The sequence below is a fragment of the Setaria italica genome, chromosome V, assembly GCF_000263155.2.
Source record: "Setaria italica strain Yugu1 chromosome V, Setaria_italica_v2.0, whole genome shotgun sequence".
In the NCBI taxonomy this organism is placed as follows: Eukaryota; Viridiplantae; Streptophyta; class Magnoliopsida; order Poales; family Poaceae; genus Setaria; species Setaria italica.
In genome coordinates this window covers 695,057-710,063 of record NC_028454.1, presented here as the reverse complement: position 1 = coordinate 710,063, position 15,007 = coordinate 695,057, and the positions used below count along the sequence as shown (strand labels likewise).

The 15,007-nt window shown below is 45.5% G+C and overlaps 3 protein-coding genes across 3 annotated transcripts; all 3 read left to right on the top strand.

Annotated features, from left to right (window-relative positions):
• Window positions 1-18: 18 nt before the first annotated feature.
• On the top strand, window positions 19-791 carry LOC105914505 (cytochrome P450 71D95-like). The gene has a single exon (XM_012846573.2). The coding sequence runs from the start codon at window positions 282-284 to the stop codon at window positions 624-626; it is 345 nt and encodes a 114-aa protein (XP_012702027.1). The 5' UTR covers window positions 19-281; the 3' UTR covers window positions 627-791.
• A 184-nt stretch (window positions 792-975) lies between these two features.
• LOC101753968 (cytochrome P450 71A1-like) lies at window positions 976-2,411 on the top strand. The gene has a single exon (XM_004971418.3). It carries the CDS (start codon window positions 1,902-1,904, stop codon window positions 2,409-2,411), a length of 510 nt encoding a protein of 169 aa, XP_004971475.2. The 5' UTR covers window positions 976-1,901.
• A 7,249-nt stretch (window positions 2,412-9,660) lies between these two features.
• LOC101774073 (cytochrome P450 71A1) lies at window positions 9,661-11,543 on the top strand. Its single transcript, XM_004967364.4, has 2 exons — window positions 9,661-10,704; window positions 10,804-11,543. The coding sequence occupies exons 1-2, from the start codon at window positions 9,745-9,747 to the stop codon at window positions 11,428-11,430; spliced, it is 1,587 nt and encodes a 528-aa protein (XP_004967421.1). The 5' UTR covers window positions 9,661-9,744; the 3' UTR covers window positions 11,431-11,543.
• The last annotated feature ends 3,464 nt before the right edge of the window (window positions 11,544-15,007 follow it).

Below are 15,007 nucleotides of genomic sequence, written 5' to 3'. Positions count from 1 at the left end.
ATTACGGCGCAACGACGACCACAGGCGCCAATGGCCATCATCCTCACTACGCCTTGTCCAATATACGTGTCCGTATTTTATTTGCAGGCACTGATCGATGCATGCCGGCCACTCGCTTAACCGTCTCGGCATCCTTCTCTCTCTCCAACATGGCCGTCTCACTTGTTCTCTCGGTCTCGGCTTCAAAATATTTTGATTGATCGTGTCGTTATTCATTTGAGCATGAACAGGACGTGTTTGCTGCCGGCACTGACACTTCCTCCACGGTGTTGGGATGGGCCATGGCGGAGCTCATGAACCACCCGCACGAGATGCGGAAGCTCCAGGCCGAGGTCCGCGGCGCCGCCGGCGCCACCACCAGCCACGTAACCGAGGAGCACCTCGATCGACGGGATGTCGTACCTCAAGTTCGTGCCGGAGCGGTTCGTCGACGACGCGCCCGTGGATTACTGCAAGTGGGGCAGGACTTCCGGTCCGTGCCGTTCGGCGCCGGGTTCGCCGCGGCGACGATGGAGCTCGCGCTCGCAAACATGCTGTATCACTTGGATTGGGCGCTGGCGCACGGCGGAGGGAGGCAGGGGACGCGGCATTCAGAGAGGAACATAACTCGCCGCGTCAGGGGATGATTCAGATCGATGGCGGTGCCATGTCCTCCTTGAGCCTGCTCATCAGCTCTAGAATAGAATTAGAAAAACACAAACACGCATGTCGAATCTAGTACTCGAACCATGTGGCAATATTATGCTGAAGCTGTACACACTTTCATTCAGACTTGTACTCATAGTACTGTCAGGACAGTCTGTAAATGTAACCATGGCAGCAGCACTCACTAGATGGATATATCTCAGTATCTCAGCGAGCATACGAGCAAATACTATAACAGAAACCATGCAGAAAGGAGAGGTGGGACAAGGTAGAACCAAAACTGTTTTCCATTTGTATTAGCAGATCGAGTTGCGAACAGAGAGACAAAAACGCATTGCATAACAACAGTTGCTGAAAGCTGCACGCTCTATCTAGCTATCTGAAACATGCAAGATCGAAAAAACCCTCCCCATGCTGAGACCAAGAAGTGGCCTCCCAATCGCATCCCCACCCTAGGAAAGGAAAGCTATATGTATCTACGTACGGTTCATCAGCCTGGCGACCCGCGTCGTCAGGAGATGATTCAGATGGCGGTGCCATGTCATCCGACGAGTCTCCCTTGTCCGCCTGCAGGCTCGTCTGGTTTATCCACTCATCAACATACTCAACCACTTTACGGTCCTTCTCCTCGTCATAAGACAAAATCTGCTGATTTGCATCTGCATGCAAAAGAGCAGTAATTCTAGATATCACGCTCGAGTTACAATTCTAGATATCGAGTGCTATCTTCAGACAAACTCAGTTCTATGCTGCAGTTAGTCAGTTACAATTGGAGACAGAAAAGGTGATTTGGCTCAGGCTTTGTATATGCAGTCTTACACTGAAAACCTTTTGCATTAATTCAGCAAGTGCACTATCAAGTTCCCGCACACTGAAAAGCAGAACGATCAATCAATTCAGCAAGAGCACTACGCAATCACGGTCGATGAAAAGCCAGTGCGATTAAGATTTCTGCACATCGATGACTGAATGGAACGTACCATCAGAAGGATGGTCGCCGGGTGGTGGCACCCAGGCGTGGACGAAGCGGGAGGATTGGAGCCTTAGCTTCTGATGATCATTATCTACGACTCATTCGTCGCAGAGGAAGTACTCGGGGCGGTTGATGAGGGTGCTGCTGTCGGCGGCCCTGATGAAGAGACGGTGGGAGGCGGAGTCGGCGACGTCGATGACGGTGAACAGCGGGGTGAGGTTGGCGCGCAGCACCAGGGAGGAAGGGCGCGGCGGGGGAGGATGCTCCGGCGCGGCGGGGGAGGATGCTCCGGCGCGGCGCGTCCATGAGGCGGTACCCTCGGACTGGGATGGAGGCGAGGACCACCCACCGGCGCTGGGGCGGCGCCTCACCGGAGTTCTCCGCTGCTTCCTCCGCCTGCTGGCGGCCGCGCGACGACTCCGGTGCCTACTGGAGTCACCACATCCCGGCGGGCACGCGCGTGGTGATCAACGCGTGGGCCATCGGCCGGGACCCCGCGACGTGGGAGGACGCCGAGGAGTTTCTGCCGGAGAGGTTCTCCGGCAGCGCCGTGGACTTCAGGGGGCAGCACTTCGAGCTGGTGCCCTTCGGCGCCGGCAGGAGGGGGTGCCCCGGCCTCGGGTTGGCCGAGGCAAGTATCGAGATGGCACTGACGAGCTTGCTGTATCATTTCGACTGGGAGGCCGCCGGCGGGACGACAGGGCCGTCGTCCTTGGACATGACCGAGATGAACGGAATCTCCGTGCACATCAAGTCCGGCCTGCAGCTTGTAGCTAAACCATGGATCCCTTAAGCTGTTACTACTAGTGTATGGATACTCGGTTATCGTACTAATCTCTTGAGCTACAAGATTTGCCTTACAATATAATTGCAGAATTTCTTAGTTTTCGCGGAGGTATGATACGAAAAATTAAGGCAAAATTTCAGCAATGCCGTTGCACGATGATTCGCATCCAAAACTGTTTCAGAAATTGGGGGGAACACAAGCACAAAACTGCTTGGAATAACCAGGCCAGGCAATACTATCTGAAATTCACACCCCCAAACCCAAAGCGAAGCTCCAGCACTCGTAGACAGTGTACCACCATCTTGGCTCATCCGTGAAACGGCATGCTTTTTTTATAATATATACACGACGCAGAAAATGTGTTATATATACTAGTCCATCAACCCGTGCTCCCGCACGGACTAATTTTTTTAAAAGCTATCGTATTTGAAAATTATTTAGAAATTAAACTCCTAACTAATAATCAAAATTGATTACCTACTACTCTCATATTTTTCCAATATGTCAGCATAATACTTATATCGATATGTACCTATCTTTGTCCAGTTGTGATTGATTTTTAATTAATAATTACTCTATGCACTTTTTCATCCATATTCATATTTTTTCCATTTTGTATCGCACGTCCAATCCTCCATACATTATGTTTAGCATACAGATCAATATTTTTCATCGATTCCTCACATACATGTATAAATAGTCTAAATGGTGACATTCACCATGTGTATATACTTTAACTTAGTATTTTTATATTAACAATGATATAAATAGGTAATTTAGAATCATATATTAGTTTACTTTTTGACATTTCTGTATGATGCACGTGAAGATAATTAGATTAAGATTTAGGTGTTTAATTTATGTTCTTTTTAATAACAACATACGTGGGTAATATAGATAAAATTTTAGAATGACATTTTAAGTTATGCTTTATAATGATATGTATTAGTAAATTGGATAAAGACTATGGGTTACTTTAGATTATTTTTTATAATAGCTGAGCTCGGTAATTTAGATATAAGTTTAAAGCTCATTTTTGAATATTTTTACAATGATAGTGGTGGGTAACTTTTTAGAAACTATAATAGATCAATGGCTATGATTATTAAAGTTTACAGGATTGGTGTCTGATGTTTTTGATTTTTATGAGAATTTGTCTCTTTTTTCTAGCTTGTCTCGTTGGAACTAATGCGGAGTCTCCAATGAAAAAAAATAGGACTACATTGCTAAAAAATATTACCATAAGCTACCTCTTGTTTGTTAAATATTCAAACACAATACTTATATAGATATATATTCATTATCTTCATCCAACTATGATAGATTTTAGTGAGTAATTAGTCTATAATATTTTTATCCATATTTGTAATCTTTAACTTTTCACTTTGCATCACAGTTATGCACTTAAATTTGTTTAATGAACACTAAGTTTGTGATACAATTTTAACATAGAAATCTATATTCTCATCACTTCCTCTATATAAATGGTGACACACATCATGCATATAGACCTTAATTATTATATCATATACCAATAGTGCAAGATATAGACGATTTAGAATTATATATTGTTGTATATTTTTAATTAAGGTTATTTGATTCAAACGTAGAGTTATCATGTTATTTTTAATAATGGCATGCGTGGGTAATATAGATGCAAATTTAACGGGTTACTTTATTTAAGTAATAGTGGTGGGCAATTCGGTTGCAAATTAGAGGGTTACTTTAGTTTATTTTATATAATGGTAGAGGTAGGTAATTTATATATAGATTTGGGGGGTTACTTTAGGCTATTTTCATAATGGCATAGGTGGGTAATTTTTTTAAAAAACATAATAGATCCAATGTCTATGATGATTTGAATCTATCGATTGATGGTCGGATGTTTTGCTTTTTTATGAGAATTTCTAGGATTTATCTCTTTTTCTAGAGTGTCCACCTAGGAATCCTAGGTGGCTTCACCTGGAGGCTTCAAAAGGAGCCTTCAAGCCTCAATTAGTAATAGTAAGATTATCCAGTTGTGTAGCATGTTACAATAAGAGAGTGCAGAGTTACTCGTTGTTAGGGATGAAAAAATATGGACGACGTTAAGGCGCGACGGGTCGCGCGTAGGGGTCAGCGCGAGACTCCGAGACCCTCTTTTTTTTCCTGACGCAATCCAATTACATGCTGCCAAGTGTCACTAAGGACAAAAGTACAAAACAAACGGCATGGTGCAAGTAATCAGATTGGCATGGATGTCGCTTTCGTGTGACCCTGGTGATGATGTCAGCGAGGAAAAATGAATCTGTATTATTTAATTGCTCGTAACTCTCTTCTACGATGTTCGTTTTCAAAACCATTGCGCACTTACGATGAGATCTCAAAACAAGAACAATGTTAATATATGTTAAAGCTGTTTTATGTGATTGGCAACTTATGTTGTGTGCATACTAGTAACTTATTTATCAATTATATAAGTGTGTAGCAACTTATATATTAAACTTACATGTAGTCTAATTGACAACTTATAAAGAGATAATTTAATCAATTATGCAAAGGCCGTGTATCAACTTAATTATAAACTATGTAGCAACTTATCATGCATGTCTAATATCGTGGAGCAAATTTATATAGAGATAAATGTAACAAGTTAGGTAAAGGTTGTGTACACAACTTATGCGCAGCTAAAATAACAACTCATATAAAAATAATGTGGCAACTTATGTAGACACTTCATATAGGGAATGGTATTGGGTTCAAAATTATTTGTGTAGGAACTTATATGTAAAGTTTGTTTGGAGGTTCAAAACGTAAGTTGCTGTAAACTTGATACAGAAGCAACTACTGTACCACAATATAAGTTGCCACTACACAAAATTAATTCAAAACATATGCATCATGGATCTTGTTTCATAGATCACATCGTAACTAATGGACTGGTGCAATCGGATTTGAAAACGGGCATTCCTTATGAAAATTATCGCATTTTCAAAAGTTTAAGAATAATAATAAAACACTTAGCTGTACATTCCGCTCCGGTACGCACAATCCACCTCATTTAAGTTGCCTAATAAATGCATCTCCAGTTAATCAAAGCTCACCCTAATTAGCCCATCCAACGGCCATGCGGGGTCGCGTGCTCAGCACTAGCGCGATCATACATAATGTAGCTTTTTCCAAAAAATAACTAAAGAAGAAAAAGAATTCAAAAGAAACCAGGCCAATACTCGGGGCTAGGTTGGTGGTAAGACATGCATGTCCTCCCTACTTCACATGGATGCATGCAGTTTGTTTCTAGACTAAAACTTGTTTCTAGCGTGACCATGCGTACTGTAGCTTTTTCCAAAAAATAACCAAAGAAGAAAAAGGAATTCAAAGGAAACCAGGCCAATACTCAGGCTAGGCTGGTGGCAAGCCTGCTTGCTATCCCTACTTCACATGAATGCATGCAGTTTGTTTTAGTGCGACCATGTGTACTGTAGCTTTTTTCAAAAAATAATCAAAGAAGAAAAAAGAATTCAAAAGAAACTAGACCAATACTGGGGGCTAGGGGCTAGGCTGGTGGCAAGCCATGCATGCCGCCCCTACTTCATATGGACGCAGGCAGTTTGTTTCTGGGCTGAAACCTACTGCACCCAATTTGCATCCCCCTCTCTCGGTATAAGAAGATTTATATAAAAAAATTATAAACATAAATTTGTAGAGAGGAAAGCAAAATTATATGAAAATTCTATATAAAAATTTGTGGAAAAAACCATAACAAAAATTAGGGAAAGAAATTTTGCACTCCCAGCTCTGTGTGTGTGTGTAATAAATAATGAAAAAAATTAAATACAAGATTTATTATATAATGAAATTTCCAAGCACAAATTTATAAACTTTGCTGGAAAGAAAAATCAAAAGTTTATATTAAAAACTTATGAAAGAAACCATAACAAAAATTAGGGAAAGAAGTGTGAGAGAAACATTACATTCAGACCTTGAAACAAAAAATTCTAATGAACAAATAATATTAAAATACAAATTCAGAAAAAAGAATAAAAAATATTTTGGAATAAATCAAGAACAAAAGTTATTAGGGAGGGAAAAAAAGAAAAAAAACGGCGAGTGCGTCCACCCCGACCTCCCACTCCCATCGGAGACTTCGTTCAACTATTTGCTAGGTATGTCATTGCTTGTTGCTCAAATGGCAACTTGGGGGTGATATTGTGGTTGACATTATTATCAACGTAATGATATATCACTTATTACTCGGTGAGTTGAGGTCTGGGTGCAAAATCTCAGCGGCTAGACTTTGATGTTACCGATAATATTAGATACTCCATCCAGATTTTTTTAATGTATAGATATTATTATACATATAGATATAAGATATATATATAAATAAGTGCATAACAAAATCTACGAATTTAAAAACTAAAATGACATATAATTCGAAACGAAGGAGTATTTCTGATTTTTACCGTTTAGATATTTGCTTCACCCTTTCGGCCTAGACCGCTCATTGCATCATAGCCGGTGCGGAGAGGGAGCTTTTGTCTCCTTCCACGCACCGCGAGGTCCACAATGTACTGTTGTTCAGGAGTCGGAGCTTTAGTTGAGACTAAAAGGGGCCATACCCCCCGGGCTAACCTAATCTCCATTGAATTGTTTGTCAAACTTCCCAAGCGTGCACGCCTGCATGCGCCACCTCAGGCACCTTTTGGAAAGGGACTGTCTACCCGTCACCCGGGTGTTACTATGGCCACAATCACCTGGGTGATTTAAAGTTGGATAATACCCTGTTTTGAAGAGAGAAAAATTTAGGTGCTGCAAATAGATCTGCTTCCTAAGATCCTGATCAGGAAACAAACTGTGATGAGCATATGAAAAATAAACTGATGCAGAAAAGAGAAGGAAAAATAAAATGCAAAAGGCAAAATTATAAACTTAAATAAATTTTTGCTATAGTCAGTCAGATAACAAATTATTTTTAACTATGAGAAACACCTCAAATGCAAAAAATATTAATCAGATTTCAAATAAACAACATGCAAATTTACACCGATTTAAAATTACACAATATACAAATTGAAATTACAATGTCACGGTAAATTGCTTACTAATATAACGTAAAAGAATACAAATGTAAAAGAATCCTACATGGAAGCGCACGCACCGTACAGCCGCGCAGGCGATGCTCACATGCCCTTCCTGCTCTGCATGCAGGCGTGCAGCCGCGCAGGCACATATGCCATGCAGGCATGCAGCCGCGCAGGCATGCAGATGCAGCCACGCGGAAGGCCTTGGTCGGAGCGCTGCTGTGCAGCGCAGCTGCAGCAGGAGGCAGCAGCAGCATTTTTGGTAATCCGACCGTGCAAACAGCAGGATTTATGTGATGGTAATCCGACCGTGCAAAATTCGGGAGTGTTTGATACGAGGTCTGGTTTGGTTTACGCTCCGCACCGTCACATCGATATTTAAATACTAATTAGAAGTATTAAACGTAGATTATTTACAAAACCGACCACATAAGCGGAGGCTAAACGGCGAGACGAATCTATTAAACCTAATTAGTCTATAATTTGACAATGTGTTGCTACAGTAAATATTTGCTAATGATGGATTAATTAGGCTTAATAGATTCGTCTCGCCGTTTAGCATCCACTTATGTAATGGGTTTTGTAAATAGTCTATGTTTAATACTTCTAATTAGTATCTAAACATTCGATGTGACACGTGCTAAAAATAAGCAAACGGAACCAAACAGCCTCTTATTTATTTACGAGGATCACATCGGATGTTCGGACGCTAATTAGTAGGACTGAACATGAGCTGAGAGCGTGTTTTGATACACCTCCTACCTATCACATAAGATATTTGAATACTAATTAGGAGTAATAAACGTAGACTATTTACAAAACATATTGCACAGATGGAGTCTAGTTCGCGAGACGAATCTATTAAGTCTAATTAGTCCATTATTTGACAATGTACCACTACAGTAAACATGTGTCAATCATGGATTAATTAGGCTCAATAGATTCGTCCCCGTGTTTGGATATGAGTTTCTGGTCACATCAGATATTCGGACGCTAATTAGGAGGACTAAACAAGCTAATTATTAAACTAACCGCAGAACCTCTATACTAATTTGCGAGACCAATCTATTAAACCTAATTAATCCATCATTCATTAGTAAATGGTTACTGTAGCACCACATTGTCAAATCATGGACTAATTGGGCTTAATAGATTCATCTCACGAATTAGACTCCATCTGTGCAATTAGTTTTACAATTAGACTATATTTAATACTCCTAATTAGTATCCAAACATCCGATGTGACAGGTACTAAAGTTTAGAAGGGTGTATCCAAATACCCCCTAATTATAAAACTAACTGCAAAACCTCTATACTAATTTGCGAGATGAATCTATTAAGCCTAATTAATCCATCATTAGCAAATGTTTACTATAGCACCACATTGTCAAATCATGAACTAATTAGACTTAGTAGATTCTCGCAAATTAGACTCCACCTGTGTAATTCGTTTTGTAATTAGACTATATTTAATACTCCTAATTAATATTTAAACATCTGATGTGATAGGTACTAAAGTTTTACCAAACATCCCCTTAGGTGATGGGAGCTCGTGAATCACCCGGGCAACGTATAGCCTTTTCCTTTGGAAATAAGGGGGAGCAAAATTTAGGGATGGAAAAATCCCCACTAAGAACTAAGAGGGTCCCATGGATTACCTAGCTAGTGAAAAGTCCGGGATCGTCGAGGGATCGGAGTTTCCAAATTAAGGGTCCGTTTGGTTACTTTTGCTTATTTTTAGCACGTGTCACATCGAATGTTTAAATAATAATTAGGAGTATTAAACATAGACTATTTACAAAACTCATTACATAAGTGGAGGCTAAACGGCGAGACGAATCTAAGCCTAATTAGTTCATGATTTGACAATGTGGTGCTATAGTAAACATTTGCTAATGATGGATTAATTAGGCTTATTAGGCTTAATAGATTCCTCTCGCCGTTTAGCCTCCACTTATGTAATGGGTTTTGTAAGTAGTCTACGTTTAATACTTCTAGTATCTAAACACGGGTGCTAAAAATAAGCAAAGAAACCAAACCAGCCTTAAACCTCAATTCGACACGTCGGCACTCAGGTTGCAAGGGAAACCACGTCGTCAACGCCGGTCATCATCTCTAACCACGAGGCATTCACGTCGGCACTAGGTTGCAAGGGAAACCACGTCGTCAACGCCGGTCATCATCTCTAACCACGAGGCATCAAAAGGGGAGATGGATGTCCGGTCTGTGGCCATCGTAACTTGACTCCCTGCCGCCGAGAGCAGTGCACACATCACATGGCCCTCTCACAGGTTGCACCCGTCGCCCTCCTGCTCACCGTCCTCGTCGTGCTGCCGCTCTCCTATCTCCTCATCCTCCTTGCCGGCAATGGTGGCGGCGGCGATGCACGACGGCGGAGGCTGCCGCCGTCGCCGCGTGGGCTCCCGCTGCTCGGCCACCTCCACCTCCTGGGCTCGCTGCCGCACCGCGCGCTCCGGTCCCTGGCGCGGGCGCACGGGCCCGTCATGCTGCTCCGGCTCGGCCGCGTGCCCACCGTGGTGGTGTCCTCGGCGGCGGGCGCCGAGGAGGTGATGCGGGCGCGCGACCGGGCCTTCGCGAACCGGCCCAGGAGCGCCATGGCCGACCGCCTCCTCTACGGCTCCCGCGACGTCGCCTTCGCGCCCTACGGCGAGTACTGGCGCCAGGCGCGCCGCGTCTGCGTCGTGCACCTCCTCAGCGCGCGCCGCGTCCAGTCCTTCCGCCGCGTCAGGGAGCAGGAGGCCGCCGCGCTGGTCGGCCGCGTCCGCGCCAAGGGCGACGAGGACGGAGCGGCCGTCGTCGTCGGTCTGAGCGAGCTCCTCACCGAGTACGCCAACGCCGTCGTGTCGCGCGCCGCGTTCGGCGACGAGAGCGCGCGCGGCCTGTTCGACGGCGGCGACCGGGGACGTGAGCAGAGGAAGGTCTTCACCGACTTCCAGACGCTGATCGGGATGGAGCCGCTGGGGGAGCTCCTGCCGTGGCTGGGATGGGTGGACGCCGCGCGCGGGCTAGAGGGGAAGATTAGGCGGACGTTCGAGGCGCTCGACGCCTTACTCGACAAGGTGATCGATGACCACCGCCGGCGGCGACCTAAGAACGGGGATGACGGCATCGACGGCGAGCACTGGGACTTCGTGGACGTGTTGCTAGACGTGCACAAGCACGACCAAGAGTACGGCTTCCAGCTCGAGACCAACGAAATCAAGGCAATTATATTGGTACAAGTATCGATCCATCCATATCGCCTTCTCATTTACTCAAATGAATGTTCAGCCGTCAGCAGCTGATCGATCTCTTTGGTGTATCACCGTGGGCAGGACATGTTCGCCGCGGGCACGGACACCACCAGCACGGTGATGGAATGGGCCATGGCGGAGCTCGTCACCCACCCGCGCGCCATGCGCAAGCTCCAGGACGAGATCCGCGCGGCGGTCGGCTCCACCGGAAGCGTCGACGAGGGCCATTTCGCCGAGCTGCGCTACCTCAAGGCCGTGGTCAAGGAAACGCTCCGGCTGCACGCGCCGGTCGCTCTGCTTGTGCCCCGGGAGCCGCCGGCGGACGCCGAGATCCTGGGCTACCACGTCCCGGCGCGCACGCGCGTGGTGATCAACGCGTGGGCCATCGGCCGGGACCCCGCGACGTGGGAGGACGCCGAGGAGTTTCTGCCGGAGAGGTTCTCCAGCAGCGCCGTGGACTTCAGGGGGCAGCACTTCGAGCTGGTGCCCTTCGGCGCCGGCAGGAGGGGGTGCCCCGGCCTCGGGTTGGCCGAGGCGAGTATCGAGATGGCGCTGGCGAGCTTGATGTACCATTTCGATTGGGAGTCCACCGGCGGGACCGGGTCGTCGGCCGTGGATATGACCGAGATGAGCGGGATCTCCGTGCACATCAAGTCCGGCCTGCCGCTTGTAGCTAAGCCCTGGACCCCTGCTACTCCAACCTGCTAGGGAAACACCTCTGCATCGCTCGGAAGTCAGGAAGGACAACTGCTATAGTCCTCATGTGTCAATACAATCATACTATTAGTATAATTTATTGAAACCTTATTTTAAACCGCCAATTATACAATCTCGCGCCACCAGTGTCGTTCGGCCCCACCGCACCCACGCCCACTCCTCCCGTTCCGGTCTCTCCAGCGCCCTCTGGCCTCGCTACCTCCCCATGCCGGTGGCACCCCCCGCGTGCGCCTGCTCCCCTAATTCCGGCGCCCTCCGGCCGCGCGTCCTCCCCTACGCTGGCGTCTGCTCCTCCACGCCTCCACGTCCGTCTTGCCCGCCATGGAGGGGTCAAATTGGGAACTCGGGCCCAGCAATTGAGATGGAGCCGCGGGCAGCCATTTTTTAGCTCCCTCTCCACCGATATGCCCCAGAGAGTGGGGATTCCGGGGCTCCTTCCGTGGAACTGTTTTGCTCGAAACCCTTTGGCAGGATTCCATCAGAAGAGGGAGTATCTTAAAGTACAAATAAATATAATTTTAAATTATCTATTTTTAAAATATTAAACTACGGTATATGTCATGCAAGGGTAGAGGAAGGGGCGTGCAGGGCTAGGGCTCGACAAAAATTTAAACGGCGCTGCTAGCGCACGGACGTCCGATATGAATTTTTTTCATTGGACGTTCCGTCGCAACATTAAAACAAAATATTTGCAACATCAAAAATTTATGGGTGCAACATTAAAAAATCTACGAAAAAATTTGCTCAATGAGGAAAAATTCCAACCGCAACATCGAAACACATGTTTCAAGTGATATTTCCAAACAAATCATCATATGGTAGGTTATGATAGGTTGAGGTTGAGCTTGTACAGGAACAAACATTGCAACATGAAAAATCAACAGATGAAATATTAAAATCCAACTGTTGCAACATTTATACATCTCAAAAAATCAATCGGGCACCATCACAAGATACATTCATCTACAACACTCGCGCACATCTATAACACTTGCAACATTCAAAAATCTCTACTGCAACACCATGTGGTACCTAATACAACATGGCCGTCTAGGAGAATTATCTTTAAATCTATGCTCCTTGTATGGCCATTGGTAAGCACGAACCAAGGTGATGTGAGAGCTCAAGGCTAAGGATGGAGCACGGAGTAGGAGCTTCATCATATCCTTCATCCTTCATCGAGGAGGATGCCATGGGAGCTTGACGCATAACTGAACGTCTAATCGTCGGGGCAACGCTCCCTTGTTGCCTCACCTTGCATCTCTTGCTCGCAGGCTCCGTGAGAGGGACGACCTCCACCGAGCGGGGCTCCACCAGGCCCTATCAGCCTCTGCCTCTCTCTGCTAGATTTGATATGAAGAGAAGATGAGATAAAATGCTCTATTCAATGGAAGCAGCAGAGAGAGAGGGAGAGAGAGCGCGCGCTAAATGGCCTTCCTCCTCCTGCTGTAAGAAATAAGGAGGAGCTACAGAACATACATGTGGACCCAAAATGATCACGTGGTCTCCCGCTGCTGGGCGTCCGTATCGGACGTAGCATTTCCGAAATTTAAAAATTCTACTAAACATAGAAAACTATATACAAGTATGGAAGAAGTCAAGTTTCTTGCTCCACCTTGAGGGCATGATGTGTCTTACCATCTGCACCATGTATACAAGTATGGAAGAAGTGATAAGAATACCTATTTCTTGTTAGACATATAGATCCAAGAGTTCAAATAAACACATGTCAAGCACATATAGAGAGGAGTCATACAAAGTAGAAAAAGAACTCTAGATGCTGATGAAAAAGTGTATAGGTAAACTCACTAAAAATTAACTATGTGTGCATATAGAGATGATATCAATGTTTATTATTAGCTATAAGTTCTAGTTTTTCCATAAGTTTATAATACTTACTTATCTCAAAATTTCAATCATGTATGGAGAATGGATTGATGAACTAGTAAATATATAATAAATATATGAATAGTAATTTAAAGGTGCACTCTTATTCTTTGTAATTGTCTATGTCGAGAAGCTGCATTAGTTTAGCTGGCTAGTCTCTGTGGGAGGAGTTAGTCGATTGGGTTTGAACCTCGGATTTCTCAATACCTTATGTTTTCTAAATATCTATGGGCATCCAAAAAATATCTGAAGGATAAAGATGGTATTGATATTCTCCCCATAAATAAAAGAGCCCCATGGGGCCAAAGCGCTAGAGGCCCATTCTTGTATTCATCTCACATACACATGAGAACCTCTTGCAGTCATTCCATATCTTCTCTTCCTTCTCTTAAGCTTGGAGCCTTCCACGGCGGTAGAGCTCTCTATGTTGTAGGATTTTCAGTCACCCAACAATCCCTTAAGTTATCATTGTAGCTAAGTCGTGGATCCCACGAACTGTGGTGTATGTTTTTTTACCGGAATTCACACTCGCAATGGTCAGTGTGTAAGTTAAGGCAGATGTTTATGGCATGTTGCTAAACTTGAGCAATTATTTACCACTTGAGCAATGTATACCTCATCGAGTAACCTAATCACTCTATGAGTAATAATAATTCGTATGACTTGTGTGTTAGTAGGCTTTTGATGTGTGAAAATAAAAGTTGATATTTAGATGGGTACCACTTCTAGTAAACAATCAGATTTCATCAAACCTTGGGTGAGAAAGAGAAAGGAGAGAAATTAGTTGTTCTATTTTTAATCAGCATATCCAGGGATATATTTAATAGCACAACATGATAGTAATTGTGACGAAAACATTGAAAAAATGTGGCTAGACCTAAAATATATATACCAAGTTCTATTAGAGCGCAACCACTAGCTTTGGGTTTTCCATTTCCCCACCATAAATTGAGACAATTGAGGTCCCGAAGAAATGCATACTTTAGAGCAACGCATACTTTAGTTTATGATCCCCACGAAGATTCCCACCATCGAGCAATGCATACTTTAGAGCAATGCACACTTTTACAGATATGAGGGAGAAAATACTCCCTCCGTATACAAATAAAACGACGTCCTGGCTCCTCACGCAGTTTGCGGATAAAACGTCGTTGTAGCGCCGCAGCGCCTCCCCTGGACTTGTTTGCCCCTGGCTCATCGATCTCTGCGTGCAGTTACTCAGCGCCGCGCGTGGGACGCTCGCCTCGATTCACGCCGCGCGTGCGACGCTCGCCCTCTCGTGTGGTCGTCTGCGTCTTAAAACCGCGCGCCGCTCGAGTACCAGCTCGCATCGCTGCACGCTGCGCCGCTCGTGCTTGGCCCCAACTCGCCTCGCTGCTCGCTGCGCCGCTCGCCGCGCCGCTCGCTGCTCGCGCTCGCCGGTCCGCTCGTCGCGCGCATGGCTTCATCGCGCTCGCCGGTCCGCTCGCCGCGCCGCTCGCGCTCGCCGGTCCGCTCGCGCTCGCCTCGCTGCTCGCCGGTCCGCTCGCGCTCGCCTCGCTGCTCGCTGCGCCGCTCATGCTCGCCGCTCGCCGCGCCGCTAGCCGCGCCGCTCGCTGCTCGCTGCTCGCGCTCGCCGGTCCGCTCGCCGCGCCACTCACGCTCGCCGGTCCGCTCCGTCGTGCCGCAGGAGATGGCGCTG

Coding starts and splice junctions, on each gene's coding strand:
- LOC101774073 (XM_004967364.4), top strand. CDS start 9,745: ATGGCCCTCTCACAGGTTGCACCCGTCGCCCTCCTGCTCACCGTCCTC. Junction 10,705..10,803: donor AAATCAAGGCAATTATATTG/GTACAAGTATCG, acceptor CACCGTGGGCAG/GACATGTTCGCCGCGGGCAC.
- LOC105914505 (XM_012846573.2), top strand. CDS start 282: ATGGCGGAGCTCATGAACCACCCGCACGAGATGCGGAAGCTCCAGGCC.
- LOC101753968 (XM_004971418.3), top strand. CDS start 1,902: ATGCTCCGGCGCGGCGCGTCCATGAGGCGGTACCCTCGGACTGGGATG.